This window comes from Nelumbo lutea, chromosome 1 (assembly GCF_056320005.1).
Source record: "Nelumbo lutea isolate HS-2025 chromosome 1, American lotus-T2T, whole genome shotgun sequence".
NCBI classification, from domain to species: Eukaryota; Viridiplantae; Streptophyta; class Magnoliopsida; order Proteales; family Nelumbonaceae; genus Nelumbo; species Nelumbo lutea.
The window spans coordinates 28551860-28567065 of NC_142684.1; the positions used below are offsets into that span (position 1 = coordinate 28551860).

At 31.4% G+C, this 15206-nt stretch overlaps 1 protein-coding gene across 1 annotated transcript; it reads left to right on the forward strand.

Moving 5' to 3' along the window:
- The first annotated feature begins 8963 nt into the window (after window positions 1-8963).
- LOC148874105 (exopolygalacturonase-like) lies at window positions 8964-10730 on the forward strand. Its single transcript, XM_088941239.1, has 4 exons — window positions 8964-9171; window positions 9271-9582; window positions 9678-10190; window positions 10299-10730. The coding sequence occupies exons 1-4, from the start codon at window positions 9052-9054 to the stop codon at window positions 10548-10550; spliced, it is 1197 nt and encodes a 398-aa protein (XP_088797365.1). The 5' UTR covers window positions 8964-9051; the 3' UTR covers window positions 10551-10730.
- The last annotated feature ends 4476 nt before the right edge of the window (window positions 10731-15206 follow it).

Genomic DNA, 15206 nt, shown 5'->3' on the forward strand with positions numbered 1-15206 from the left:
CTCTACTCTAGTGTTCAAAATATCTGTTCAGGTCATGGATTAGCCTTTAGATCAGGGTCCTATATGGAAGGATGGCCAACTCCTTTACTATCGTGCTTTCATCAAGCTGGCCTATTACCAATTTGGAATCACCGATCACTTCAATCTTCTTTGCTCTAGACTCTATTGCCTTGATCAAGCCCAGAACTAAGGCTTTGTATTCAGTTATATTATGGAAATAAGGGAATTGGAGTTTGAAGGAGTAAGTAGAGGTTTGATCATCAGGTGAAGTTAAGGTCACTCTAGCATCGACTGAAGTACTAGTACTACTTCTATCAAAAGTTAGGACCCACTCTCATCCTTTAGCTACTGCGATCATGGGTATGTATCCAAGGATTTCTTCTAATATAGGAAAGTCACCATTGGAGGGAAAAGTGGCCAAGAGGTCTGCCACTGCCTGACACTTAATGGCCCTGGTCTGGGTATACTCTACCATGTACTCACTTAGCTGCATCATCCATTTGACAAGTCTGCTAGAAAGGGGATGTCCATCCATAAATAACCTTATTGGGTCACTTCATGCGATAAGTCTCACCTTTTGACCTAGGATGTAATGTCTAAATTTTTGTATGACAGTGCCAGTGCTAGGCATTGTTGTTCCATGTGAGGGTAATTCTTCTCAACTGGTTTAAGGGTCCTATTGGCATAGTATATCGGACATTCTACTCCATTTTCTTCCTGTGCTAGCAAACATCCTATTACCTACGAACCCAGTGTGATATATGTATCTTGAATTCACGACCTTCCTTGGGTGGTGACATGGTTGGGGCCTTAGCAAGGGTAACCTTCAACTACTCAAAAGTAGATTGGTTCTCCTCTGCCCACTTGAATTCTATAGGCTTCTTAACTAGCTTCATTAATGGCATCGCCGCATGTGCAAGATCGGGGATGAACCTCCTAAGGTATGAGACTTTTCCTAGGAAGGTTTTTAATTGGGACTCATTAACTAGAGGCGGAAGATCTAGGACTGCTTTTACCTTGCTCTTATCTGAGTGTATCCCTGTCTGGTCCACTCTATATCCGAAGAATTTTCTAGATTGCACTCCAAACACACTTCAATGGATTGAGCCTCAAATTGAAAGTTTTGCACTGACTGAACACTTTGCTTAACACATTGGGATGGTCTTCCTGCCTCTTTTCCTTGACCACTATGTCATCCACATAGCACTCAATTTCCTTATGTAACATGTCATGGAAGACACTTGTCATGGCCCTCTAATATGTGGCCCTGGCATTCTTCAATTCAAAGGAAATCATCTTGTAGTGGAAGTTCCCTATTGGTGTCCTAAAGGTTGTGTGGGGTGCATCTACAGGGTCCATGAAGATTTGGTTGTACCCACTATAAGCATCTAGGAAGGAGAAGAGTTCATTGCCTGTCGTCGAGTCTATCAGAACCTCCATGTTTGGTAGGGGAAACTCATCCTTGGGGCAAGCCTTATTTAGGTCTCTAAAATTGATGCAGCACCTGCAATAAGGTTAGGATGGGTTAGTTTCCAATGATGTGCTAACAGTAGGTAACTAAGCTAGAAACACTATACTGAGCTACCCATTCTTATTCTTCATTGGCACTATATTGGCCAGCCATTGAGGGTGTGCTATGGGTTTGATGAACCCTACTTTCAAGAGTCACTCGACTTCCTCCTTAATCTTTAAAGCTACTTCTAGTTTAAAGATCCTTTGTGACTACTTTACTGGCCTGAGGTTGGGATCTATGCATAGTGAATGCCTGACAAGGACCAGGTCTAGGCCTGGCATCTGGTCATACGACTAGGAAAAAATGTCTTGAAATTCAATGAAGGTGCACACAAATTATAATCTTTTAACAGGTTTTAGTGGTTTGCAATAATGAAAGGTTTTACCTTTCAGCTATGCAATCAACTTTTCTGATTGCATTATTCATGTTATCAGGAGATAATTTGGCCGAAAAGAGAGAATTCACATATACTTTTCTAGAAATGGTTTCATAATAGTGGTTTGCGACAAACCCAACATATTTTGAATACTGTGAAGTAAATCATAACTTACAATATGCTTTTAGGGACAACTTGATGATCATGCTCTAGAATAATGTAAAGTAATTCGTAATTAAAACTCAAAAAAATTAACTCATACCTCATGAATGGCCTTTTTAGTTGTCGATGGCTCCTCGCCTTCACAATCTACGACGATGGTGTAATAGCTCTTCCCATCATCATCAGTCACCCGTACACATCTGGAGAGCATTCCTTATTTGTCCTTGCATCCACTTGATTTTTTCTAACCAAGTCTCAAAATAGGCCTCGAACTTGTATACCTTGTTTGAGAGTATTCTGATGTCAACTTGATTGGCTGACTCCTCCTCAAAATGATTTTCAACCCTTGGATTGGTATTCTCAGGGATGTTGTCATGTTCCTCGGGGATTGGTGTAAGGTTGATTCTATGGGCAGTCATTCTCTGTGATCAAAGAATGAACCAGAGATTCTATTGTAGGTTAGGTGGTGGCTAAGATAGGGAGGTGGTCTCTTTGAAGGACAGAGGAAGGTTGAGGACTAGGAATCAATCATTAAGGAGCATTGTTGGGGTTTCACCACGTGTCCCTATGGGAATCTTTCTTAGGATTGACTTTCCTTTCATTCAGAGATCCTCATAACCCATGTGTGCTACTACCCTTTTGCACCTTGCTTAACTGATGTGGCACTAGTGACGTCACTATTTGGCAGATGACATCTTATTAGACCTATGTGGTGCCTTGTCACATTCGTCACTTCAAAGTTACATGTGTAGGAAATATCCGGGCCCAGTTCTTAACAAACCGTTATCTTGTAGCAATTGAGGGTTCATCGCAAAGCTAGGTACATGTGAACCTCATTGCAGATTCAAATTAAGTTTGCTTTTGGGTTTGCACTAAGAATAGGTTCATTGCAAGCGTATAATGAACCGTGGGTTCATTGCAGACCTATAGTTCACTGTAGGTTCATCACAGAGGAAAGATGGGCTATAGGTTGATCGCAAGTGTCCATGTGATATTAATCCAATGTTTACTGTGCTTTGAGAGACTGAGCGAACACTATGCACCTACACCTAATAAGGGTAGGAAGGGGGATGGCTCATTCCCATTATGTTTTATTTGGAAATCACAAGCCCTCTCTAAAGTTGCATTCCTTATGTAGATTGCATGCTTAGATAAAATTCTAGCAACCAGTCATGTGGTGTCCTGTAATCTGCCAATATCCACACAAGTAAATCATGAGTGATACAAGTGAATTGTTAATATCCAACTTTTAATTCATTAATCATTCATTCATAATCTGTATTCAAATTTTATGGGTGGTTTTAAGTGAGCTAGAGTCACCCTAGTAACATTAGATTATATCTTGACAAATGATTATGTTAGCATGATGAACCATTGCTGGGCAGGCTATAGGACAACTGGATCTGATTATGGATGGACAGGGGGCTCAATTTTGCCCCCCTTTTGGTAGTATGATACACTATTGTGTTTTATGGTTTCCACCTTCTAATAAATAAATCCTGATATATTACAATTTAAAATGGTTATGCACTCAAATGAAACCAAAATATAGGTATTAAAGTTATTCGACATCTTTAATTGTGTTTTCTAGTGTAACTCTAAAGATGGGAAATATGGAAGGCAAGTAAACTACAATGAATGGTTTCTTGTAGAATTATGAAAAGGGGTTATGTGGTAGAAAACAAAATGGAAAGATTCATGGAGTAGTTGTTTAAACAAGCAGTGCAATTTACAAGGGGATGATGTTGTAAAGAATGGTTAACAATTTTTCCCTATATATTGTGTTGGCTAATACATTCTTTTCTTTCTGTTGTCTTCTCTTTTCCAATTCTATATGAGCTACTGCATACAAGTAGTATAGAAACTAAACATTGAATTTACCAAAAGAAAAAAGTAAAAATTGGCATATCCTAAAAGGTTGTAATAGCTTCCAAAATTTGCATAGTAAGAATCACTACAAGAATTTGAGTCATTGTCTTTGGGTCGTACAAGACCTGAAAGCACTATTATAAGAGCATTATTACAAAAATACTTTATAAAAGCACTCTTGCGGAAGCACTTTTGTAAAAACACTTTACAAAAATAATTTTATAAAAGCAATTTTACAAAAGTACTTTTGTAAAAGCACTTTTAGGAAAGTACTTTTATAAAAGCACTTTTTTAAAAGTAATTTTATAAAAGCACTTTTACAAAAATACTTTTATAAAAGCATTTTTATGAAAGTACTTAATAAAAACACTTTTACGAAAGCACTTCTATCAAAGTACATTTATAAAAATACTTTTATGAAAGCACTTCTATCAAAGTAATTTTATTCATTCACTTTGGATTGGATATTTTGAAAAATTTAAAGAAAATGAAGGACAAAAGAGTCACAAGTGCTTATTGGAGAAAAAGACCACCAAACACCCAATATAAAAAAATAAGCACTTGAAAAAGTTAGGTGTCGAATGCAAATAAGTTCTTATTTGAATAAATACTTGTTTTTAAGAACTAATTTTTAACATAAACACTCCCAAACATGGCCTAAGTGGAGCTATTATAAGGTATTTTGCTTTCTGCTTGCCTTCTCAATTTATGGGATAAACATAGCTTTTGAACAAAGGGTCCCCCCTTGCTATTTCTCTCTCTATTAGGTACTAGGTTTTCTTTTAATTGATGACAAAGAAACATTTTTCATTAAAATATAAATTGAGCAAAGCATAGATGATTGTGGATATGAAGTTATTAGTTCAGGAAAAAAAAGAAAACAAACTAAACAAAGTAAAAAATCACATGTACAATTTATCATGAATTCAAAACTACCCTTACGTTATATTTATCCTAAACATTATACAGATTGTTTTCTATTTTACTATTTTTGCTTTTTAACATTAACAAAAAGGTTAACCAAATATTATTTCATAATTTTTAATTATGAAAATAATTATTTAATTATTAAAGTTTAAACTTTTATAAATTTTTGGAAACTAAAAATCAGTTTTCCTTATAAATGTAAATTAGTGGATTTGATAGGTTCAATTCAATATTATAATCTTGAATATTTTGTAAAGAATTTTTTTTGTGCAAACATGTTATCAATCAAATGTAAAATAAACATGCTATCAAAATCCTTTTCAAAAGAATATTTTTGTAAACAATTTTGTGCAAAAATGCAATGAAACAAATTTCCCATTTTCAAAAGAATGCTACTCAAAATCCTTTTCATGACAAAAATGTTGATATAAAAGATGATTGAAAAGCGACGATAATTGAAGATGATCAAAAGATTTTTCTAGAATCTCCTATGCTTCCATAGTTGTCTAGCACTCTCGGCTATTGACAAAAGGATTGTAATACATAGGCCATTCCTTGGATCTTCCTAAAGGGGTTTTTGAAAAAGGAATCTCTTATCCATAAAGTTTGTGTGGTTATATAGGACTATGATTGTTTTTGTAACAAAGGAATTGTGTAATCTCTCATTGGAAATTCCTCGAGATTTTCTAGAGTGCATGATTTTATAATGAGATTAAAAAATGCATTTTTCAATGAGAAAATCTTTTTTTCATAGAAACTAATGAGTTCTAGAAAGTAATTCCAACATATTTCCTTACTAAACAAAACTGAAAGACATCCATCAAGTTTCTATACTTGAATTATGCATGTTTGATATGGGTAAGTCAATATGTAGGGATTTTTTGGCATTTGGCTTTAATTACCAAAATATGCTTTGATTTTGAGAGTTGGGTCAACCACCTAATATGAGGATTAGGAGAATATTGGACTCAGAGCTCTCATAATGGATGTTTTGCAATTTGTACATGAAGTAGATGATGAAGGCATATGTGGCACTTACTTGATAACTGATGGTGATGTTATTTCTTATAGCTAATATGCCTTGATGGGATGAGATGTTTATCCTATCCATGCATGTGAAGTTAAATGCAAAATAAAGGGTGAAGAAAACCTATGCGATCAAGCCACCATGAGATGACTATTACAATTTATATCTATATCTATACTATTATAAAAAGTATGAATAGGGTCTTAGGTTTTATGGGGTTTTTTTTGACTAAAATAGTATGCTTTTTGAAATATGGTCCCTCTTTATTGTGAGGGAAAAAATGGTAATCTAAATATTATTTTTTAGTTTATTCAATTTTCTCTCATTAAATCCTACATTTATGATGTTAACTATCATTTTGCCTCATTGACTCAAATGTTTAAGGCATTTTTGTTTCTTATCATTAAATTCTATTAATTAAATCCATTCATAACAATTTTAATAGTGTATAGATATTTTTTAAATCAACTCAGAAACAAAACTATATTTTCGTCTAGGTGATGGTAAGAAGTTCAACCATTTTGAATCAAATGGGCCAACCCATGATGTAATAATTGAACAATAAAAATTCAAAATAAATGAAATACAAAAAATACAAAAAGGAATATAATTTGTACAAATTATGAACACATCTTTAATATTATATATTCATCATGTTAGACAAACATGAGTGTGATAAACAAGAAATAGTTGTATTAATGATGAAAATGGCACATAAAACTTAAAACAAATTAGAAATAAGACCATTTTCATATTCTATTTCATCAGGTCTCATACATAAGGTGTTAAATCTATTCTCTCATTATACCACTTAATCCATCTATGGAAACAACTACAATATCTGCATACTTGGTCTTCAAACACATTAGTGCCCTTAGTGAATTTGTGATCATCAAATTACATAGGGCCAATAATGCTAACAGATGGAAATGATCCATTATTTCCATCTAGGTGGTGGGTAAGTAATTTAATCATCTTGGTTAAATGGGTCAATCTATAATGCCTTAATTCAAGTAATAAAAATTAAAAATAAATAAATAAAAACAAAAGGTTCTTAAAAATAGAAATTTTGTAGAAAATGTGGGTTCATTTCCATTAATGTGTATTTGTCATATTAAAAAAGTAAATGTACTAAATAATAATGATCCTTTATCAATGATAGAAATAAAATTAAAATCAGGAGCAAGAGAATTAATGTTTGACCCATAATCCACATACTGGGTTAAATGGTTTAGTGGTTTGATTTGCTACAACAATGGCATGGTGGTTAAGTTATTGGTTTTTTCTAACCAATTGATTTAGGCATATGATATAAAATCACTAACAAAAAATGTATGTTATAAAAATCAATTGAAACTGTATTTTCCTCCTAACCTAACAAGATAACATGAGATTAATAAATTAAATAATAACAATAATATAACATTTTTTAGTAAATTTGCAAAAAAAGAGCATATCTTTTAATATAATATTATATATTCATACTAAACAAAAAATATGCAAATTGAATTTATTGCTATTAATAATGAAAACTGCTAAAAATACCAAAAAAAAGTCTTTTCTCATGTTCTATTGACCTAGTTAAATTGGTCAATAGTCAACCAATAAGGTCATTTGGTTGTTAACCAAGTTAATGTTTTTTCTACTAGTAAAATTGAAACATACTCTTGATTAAATTTATTGTATGGGTGATAAGCTAATCAATTTGAATGTTTGGTTAAACAACAAATTAAAATATAAGACAATTTAAATATAAGTCTTAAAGTTGAAAGGCAACAAATCCATCAGCACATTATGTTTCAATTAGTCTTTCTTGCCAGGAGATCTACTATATATGAACACAAGTAAATTTGGATTTACTCCTCACACCATCCTCTCATAGCACATTGTACTTGTGCATTGGGAACATCTCTTAATGACAACATACATGCATGGGAGATGCTCCCAATGCATGGCTAAGTGTGCTATGAGGTTGGTGTACAGAGCACATTCGGTCTCAACACAAGTGTGCAAACTTAGGTGTGTAGCCAATCACAAGTGAACACACTAGTGTTTCTATATACATGAGGCTCATATCCCATGTGGGTCCCAAGCATAAGGAACATTGATCAGTTAATTTACAATTGGTTACACAACTAGGTCCACACACTTGTATTTGTGCTAGATCTAGACCCACCTTTGTTACATAAGTTCTAATAAGAATCTTAAAATTATTGTCCTCATTGTCATCACTTTTAATTCATCAAATTCCCTTCAGTAAGACCTATGGTTAAGGTATTAACTCTCATTCTTTCATTAAATCCCATATTTAAGGCATTTTTGTTTTCTACCATTGAATTCCACCAATTTTGCATAAAAGATTCACCATATGGTTATACCACATAATTTTATTTGTATAAAAAACTATATTTTTAAATCTAACAAAAGAAACTATTCTTCTATTTGGGTAGTAGGTGAGTGGCCTAATGTTATATAACATAGATTAAAATATCAACTAATAATTTTACAAATATATAAAAATTGTAAGATATATATCATGCACAAATTTATAAATTTGAAGTGTTAAGATAGTTATTCTCTTATTAATATTTTATTTGTATAAATTTCTTATGATTAAAATCACCATTTGATGTAAATTTGAATTTGATAGATTATTTATTTCATATAGTTATAAAATGCTAATTTGAAAAATTATTTCTTTTATTTTTTAGTTGGAATTGTTAATCATAAATATGTATTATTTGTTTGGATGAACACAAAAGTTAGTAAAACATATTTTATTTAATTAAATAACACAAAAGGCAAGATGACTTAGCTGGGGTGGTAGGGGAGAGAAAATGAGAGAGGGTAGGTAAAAAGAAGGGAAATGTCTATTTTAACATGTAGGGTCAGGTGCTCATAAACATGGGTCTCTCCTTAATAGGGGAAGAATGAGGAAAATGAGAGGGAAAATAGATGAGTTGTAGACCTGGATCTATATTTAGGAAAGGTTTTTGTTATTGGTAACCTAGCCTATTGACATGTGGTTGGCTTTGCAAGGTTTTTGGCCTTTGTAACTTTGATAAAGTGGAAGACCATGAACACCTTCTATTATATATATAATCAACATTTAAACTCTAGCACCAATTGAGAATAGATCCTAAGAGGAAGAAGAAAGTAGAAGGGCAAGAATAGAAAATGGGTTCCAAATTGAATCTTCAAATCGTATTTCTATTGTTCGTTTTGTTGTGTGTTGCAGATGCCCAAGATTTTGACGTGACAAAGTATGGTGGAGCAGCCGGTGCAGACATCACACAGGTTAGAGTTTGACAGACTTTAATGATATTTACTCAATATGTAGAATGTCAAATTCATTATAAGTTTTGTTGTGTATGTATAAACACGAACACACTCAAGGCTCTATTGAACGCTTGGAAAGATGCATGCGCAGCAACAGGGACAGCTCAAGTTATTATTCCAAAAGGGACGTATACATTGAATGAAGTGAAGTTTCTAGGACCCTGCAAAGGACAAATAAACTTTCGGATTGAAGGGGTGGTACAGGCTCCAGCCGATCCATCTGCCTTTAAATCCGATGCCTGGGTTGTTTTTGAAACCATCACTGGCCTCACAGTGTTTGGAGGTGGAACCTTCGATGGCCAAGGACAACAGGCTTGGAAAGCGAACGATTGTAGCCTACATTTTGACACTTGTCGGCTACTGCCAACAGTGAGTTTTTTCGATGAATTAAGTACAATTAATCCAAACTCTATTTTGCTATGACATTAAAATTTATTAAACTTTTGTTTTGGTACAATTAACAGAACGTAAGATTCAACTTTATCACCAATGGTGTCATCCATGACATAACCTCATTGAATAGCAAGATGTTTAACCTTTTTCTATTCGGTGGAAACAATGTGACTTTCCAACATGTCACCGTGACAGCACCAGAGAACAGTCTTAACACTGATGGCATCCATGTTGGAAGATCAACTGGAGTGAAAATTTTGGATACTACAATTGGAACAGGTGATGATTGCGTCTCAGCTGGTGATGGTACTAAAGATTTAACTGTCAGCAAGGTAACATGTGGACCAGGGCATGGCATTAGCATTGGAAGTTTAGGCAAATATGACAATGAAGAACCAGTGGTTGGAGTGCATGTAAGTGATTGCACTTTGACAAATACGGCTAATGGTGTGAGGATTAAAACATGGCCCAACTCTAAGCCTGGAAGTGCTTCCGATATCTCTTTTATTGGTATAGTTATGAACAATGTCTCTAATCCAATTATCTTAGACCAAAACTACTGTCCACACGCAATCTGTGACACGGTAAGCAATTTTTTTTACTTAGTATATACATATATAAGGGAAATTTAGTACAACATAAAGATTTAGTGGGATTAATGATATATTTTTTTCTATTTTTCTTCTTTGCAGCAACCATCACGTGTTAAGGTGAGTGGAGTTAAATTTGAAAACATTCATGGAACTTCGGCAACACAAGAATGTGTAATAATTTCATGCAGTCCAGCTGTGCCTTGTGAGAATGTGGAGATTGGAGAAATCAACTTGGTTTATAATGGACCACTAGGACCCGGAAATTCTACGTGTTTAAATGTCAAGCCCACTTTTACTGGCCATCAGGTTCCACCTATTTGCGCTCCACCCAATGCAGGAACAACTGCGTGAAGGATATTTAATAATTCTACATGTTTTAATTAAATAATTGAAATTTTGATGTGTGTGCAAAGCTATTTTGCTATTTTACAACTTATTGGATGTGGGTTTACAATTTACAAAACCCTCCCTAAATTTGCATTGTTCCCATCCCTACATCTAATATAGGATATCTCCAAGGCTTTAAATTAATTTTACTTCCTTTAATCAAGGGATCCTTCTAATTGGTAGTTGGCACAATCATCTAATAACTTGGATCTCATTAAAACTTGAGCTTGATAAGGGAAAGAAATTCCTAGGGCCTTAACAAAATTCATTAAGGTTCTCCAAGTATTTATTAAGATCATCAAATTCATCTAGTGAGATATCAAAGGGTAGTCTAACACACCCAAAATTGGTCTTATTGTTGCCCCAAGTAGCCTAACCTAAGAGGAAGGTGCCAACAAAGGGTATATAACCAATTGCACTTCCTAGGTGCCGGCAAGATTGTTATAATGGATAATCTTAGAGGTCTTATCGTTAATTTTACAACATGACTTCAATTTCTTACTTAAAAGACTAGATACCCTTGGATAGTCTTTATGGGTCCTATCCAAAACTTTCAGTGTGTTCTATCTTAGAGCATAGCTAGCAAACCACTAACTCTACACTCACAAACATGATATGGCACTACAAACATAGGAATAATACAATGCTTCTTAAAAGGCTTCTCCTTGGTAGTAAACGTCCTTCTTGGTTTATCTTTTGAATTATCATCTTCATTAGAATGATTCACAATGATTGACACTACCCAAATCTCTATTCATGCTTTACTTCTCTTAGCATTTGTTAATCATTCTTAACTTAATGGATACAGTTGCACATTTAATTTAGCAAATTCATAAGGTTCTCAATGAGCTTATTATTATCAAAACACATAGAGTTGACAGTCATCCACTTTCTTTGTCTATAATTTCAAAAATGCATCCTCTTTTAGGATATTGTTCTATTCACAAGAAAAATATATCCAATTCACTATTTGAAGCCTTTATTTGCTATTCATGATGACACCAAGTTTTCTAGAAATAATAACAATTGTGGCCATGTCCGATAAACAGCTACCTCGTATTCAAACAACCTCTAGAACCCATTGGTTAAGAATTTCTAGCAAGAAAGAACAATCTCAACTGGCATGGCATGATTTCTATCCCCCAAATTATCTATTAGCTTCAACCATCTTTTCCCGAATAAAAAACCCACCTCGATATAACAAGGAATACTTTGTGCTATTGTCAAAAGTTAAGCAAGGAGATGAGTGTGGAATGTAGAAAGAATGATCAATGCCTCCTATCAGCAAGGAGATTATACGAGTTCCTGGAGTAGTCATCCTCTTCCTTCTTCTATGTTTCAAAAAGTCAAAATCAACTTTCAAGACTACTCTGTGTAGACACAAATTCAGAATGATGAACCATTTTGTTTGGGTCATAGAGTTGTATTTATTTTACCCACTTTTGTATATGTTGAAGTGTGCCTCTCGTTTGTTTTAACTTGGGTTAAGATAGAGAGTGTTAGTTGTTGTTATGTGGATCTACATAGATTTGTGTTGTGAATTAAATTTAGAAGATCATAGTATTAGCAGGACATCGATGGTTGCCACGCTTTGGAATTTTGAAAAAAAGGGGGAAAAATAAACATCGTACCCTTCTGTCAAGAAATAATGATGTTGTGTAATATTTCAAATACCTAGGGTTTTTTGAGTATTTTACCGAAAAATATATACTATACTTTAAATAATAGGTAATATCTATCTATATATATAGCAAGAAGGTTCATGTCATCATGCCTCTCCTTGCTCCAAACCCCCTCCTAATTTCCTGTTATTTTGAATTTTTTAATTTTTAATTCCACATAACTACCCATTAAACCAATAAGTAAATAATATAGGCATAACTATTTCCAATAACTATAAGAAAGAGGGATTAGATTTTTCTAATGTTTAGCCAAGTAGCACCACTTTCCCCCAACTTTTTAAAAAAATGTCTTTAATTCCTATTTATCTCATAAATTATTTCTAACTCCTATTTATCTCATAAATAATATCTACTTTAGTATAGAAATTATCTCATAAACTATCTCTAATTCCCATTTATCTTCTCCCCAACTTTTTATGTACATCAATCAAATGAAAGTGTCAATTAAAAATATTTTAGAATTATTCAAATATTACAATGAAAGTATAGACTAAATTTAAAATATTTATTCAAAATGCAAAAATTAATTATAATGGAATTATTAATATCCATATTTTTAATAATTCTATATTTTTACAAAATTCATCATTTAAATTATGTAGTAACCATATAAATTATAATTTTATGAATTATTCAATTTAAATGTTAATCAGATAATACAAATTTAACTTTAAAAAATAAAATATAATTTAAATATTTTAATAACTAAATATCCTAAATAACAAAACATTAAAAATAGCTAAATAATTGTATAACAAAAATATTTAATATTACGTAATAACTTTAAAATACATAAAATTCAAATAATGAAAATTTTTAAATATTCTATGTATTACTTAAATATTTAAATTAAGAAATATTTAACAAGACTAAATTTTAAATAATTACAGCACATTTCATAATATTCATATTAGTAATAATTTAATATTTGACAAAATTAATAACGAATTATGTGTACAAATAGTACTAATTATAATTTTACAGATTATTAAATTCAATGAGTAATTAATATTTTAAAAAATTAAATAAGAATATTATTTAAATAACTAAATAATATTGTAAATAACTAATTTCACTCATACCAATTAATAATTATAGAAACTAACTTTCACAAAGTTAATATTTATTACTACTAATTTTGTGATAATAGTGTATATTTGTAATATATTTATATGTACTAAAATTAATATTTATTTTATTTTTTGATAAATATATTTTCAATAATTATTAATAAATCTATTTTATTTTATTACTTAATAGAAAATTTTTAATAATTATTGAAGATTAAATAACTATTATTTAACTTTGAAATTTAATTTATTGTTTTTTTGTTATAAATTTGTTTTTGGTATTCTGTACTTTTTATAATTTATAGATTAATAGTTATTAGACTTTAAACTATTATTTGAAATTACAATATTTATTAAATAATTTAATATATTTTTAGTATTTATTGAATTTTTGTAATTATTGTATTTTCAGTGTAAATTTATTTTCAGAAATTGTGTATTTTTGCTATAAACTTTCAATGATTATTGGAGATTAAACTATTAATTAGCTAAAATTAGGAGTGTTCAAAGATTGGTTCAGTTTGATTGTAGGTAGTTTTGCCTATCAAATCAACTTGGTAAGGTCGGGAGTTTGTCACCCAAAACTAACTAACTATTAGTTAAAACCCATCAACTCGGGATGTATCAGTTTGGGTCTATTTTTGATTTGGTTTGTTTGTTCAAAATATTTAAGCTTAAAAATTTAATTTAAATTTAATAAATTGTAGTGGCATTATTAAAAAATAATTAAATTTATGATATAAAATATTTTATACTAAGAAATATGGGAATTTTTCCACTTTCCAGTATTAAAAAATCATATTTAAAATATAAAATATTAATATATATATATATATATATGGTTGGGTTACCTTATAAATGGCTAAACTGAAACTGACCTAAAATGATCAGGTTGGAAAGTTGTTTAACCAAAACCAATAGGAAATACTAGAAACCCAACCAACTCGAGTGGAGTTCTATTAAATTAGTTATTAAAAAGTTAAAATATAAAACAATTATATACTCTTATGCATTTCTATTGTTTAGCTTTCACTTAACAAAGCCCGTGCATTGCACAAGTTCCCACTAATTAATGAAAGTTTGATTAAGTAAATAAGTTGTTAAATATATGAGATGATTTAGTAAAATGAAAACTATAAGGTAGGTTTAACTAAATATATAAACTATAAGGTATGTTCTATTAAATGACCCTAATAGAAACACATAAGATTATACAATTGTTTTATATTTTCAATTTTTTAAATAATTAATAATTATTCGTATTTTATATACTATATTTAATAATTTTTTATAATACAAAAATAACAATAATTAATTTCAGTTAGGTTTATTCTTCAATGAAACTGACCAACCTGATCAACTCGACCCGAGTTAGTTGATTTTCAAGTATTTTAAGTCGGCTTTGGTTCAAAATTTTCCCAATTCGACCAAGTTGGATTAGATTCACTTTTGGTAATTTGTAATTGACCAAAATCAGACGACCAAACCATGGATATATATTAATATTTTATATTTTAAATATAATTTTTAATATGGAAAAGTAGGAAATTTCCCAATTTTCTTAGTGTAAAATGTATTATATCATAAATCTAATTTTTAAATTTATTTTTTAATAATTGCACTATAATTTTTAAAATTCAATTTAATTTTTTAAGTTTAAATCATTTGAACCAACTAACCAAATCAACACAACTTGAGTGGAGTAAGTTTTTACAAAAGGTCAGTCATTTTAGCAGACCAACTCCCCAACCTAACCAGGTCAATTTGGTTGGCCAAATAGCCTATGACCGAACTGAACCAACTCATGAACACTCATAATTTCAGCTAAATTAATAGTCTCATCTCAGATAAATAACAATAGTTTAATC

Coding starts and splice junctions, on each gene's coding strand:
- LOC148874105 (XM_088941239.1), top strand. CDS start 9,052: ATGGGTTCCAAATTGAATCTTCAAATCGTATTTCTATTGTTCGTTTTG. Junction 9,172..9,270: donor CCGGTGCAGACATCACACAG/GTTAGAGTTTGA, acceptor AACACACTCAAG/GCTCTATTGAACGCTTGGAA. Junction 9,583..9,677: donor CTTGTCGGCTACTGCCAACA/GTGAGTTTTTTC, acceptor TACAATTAACAG/AACGTAAGATTCAACTTTAT.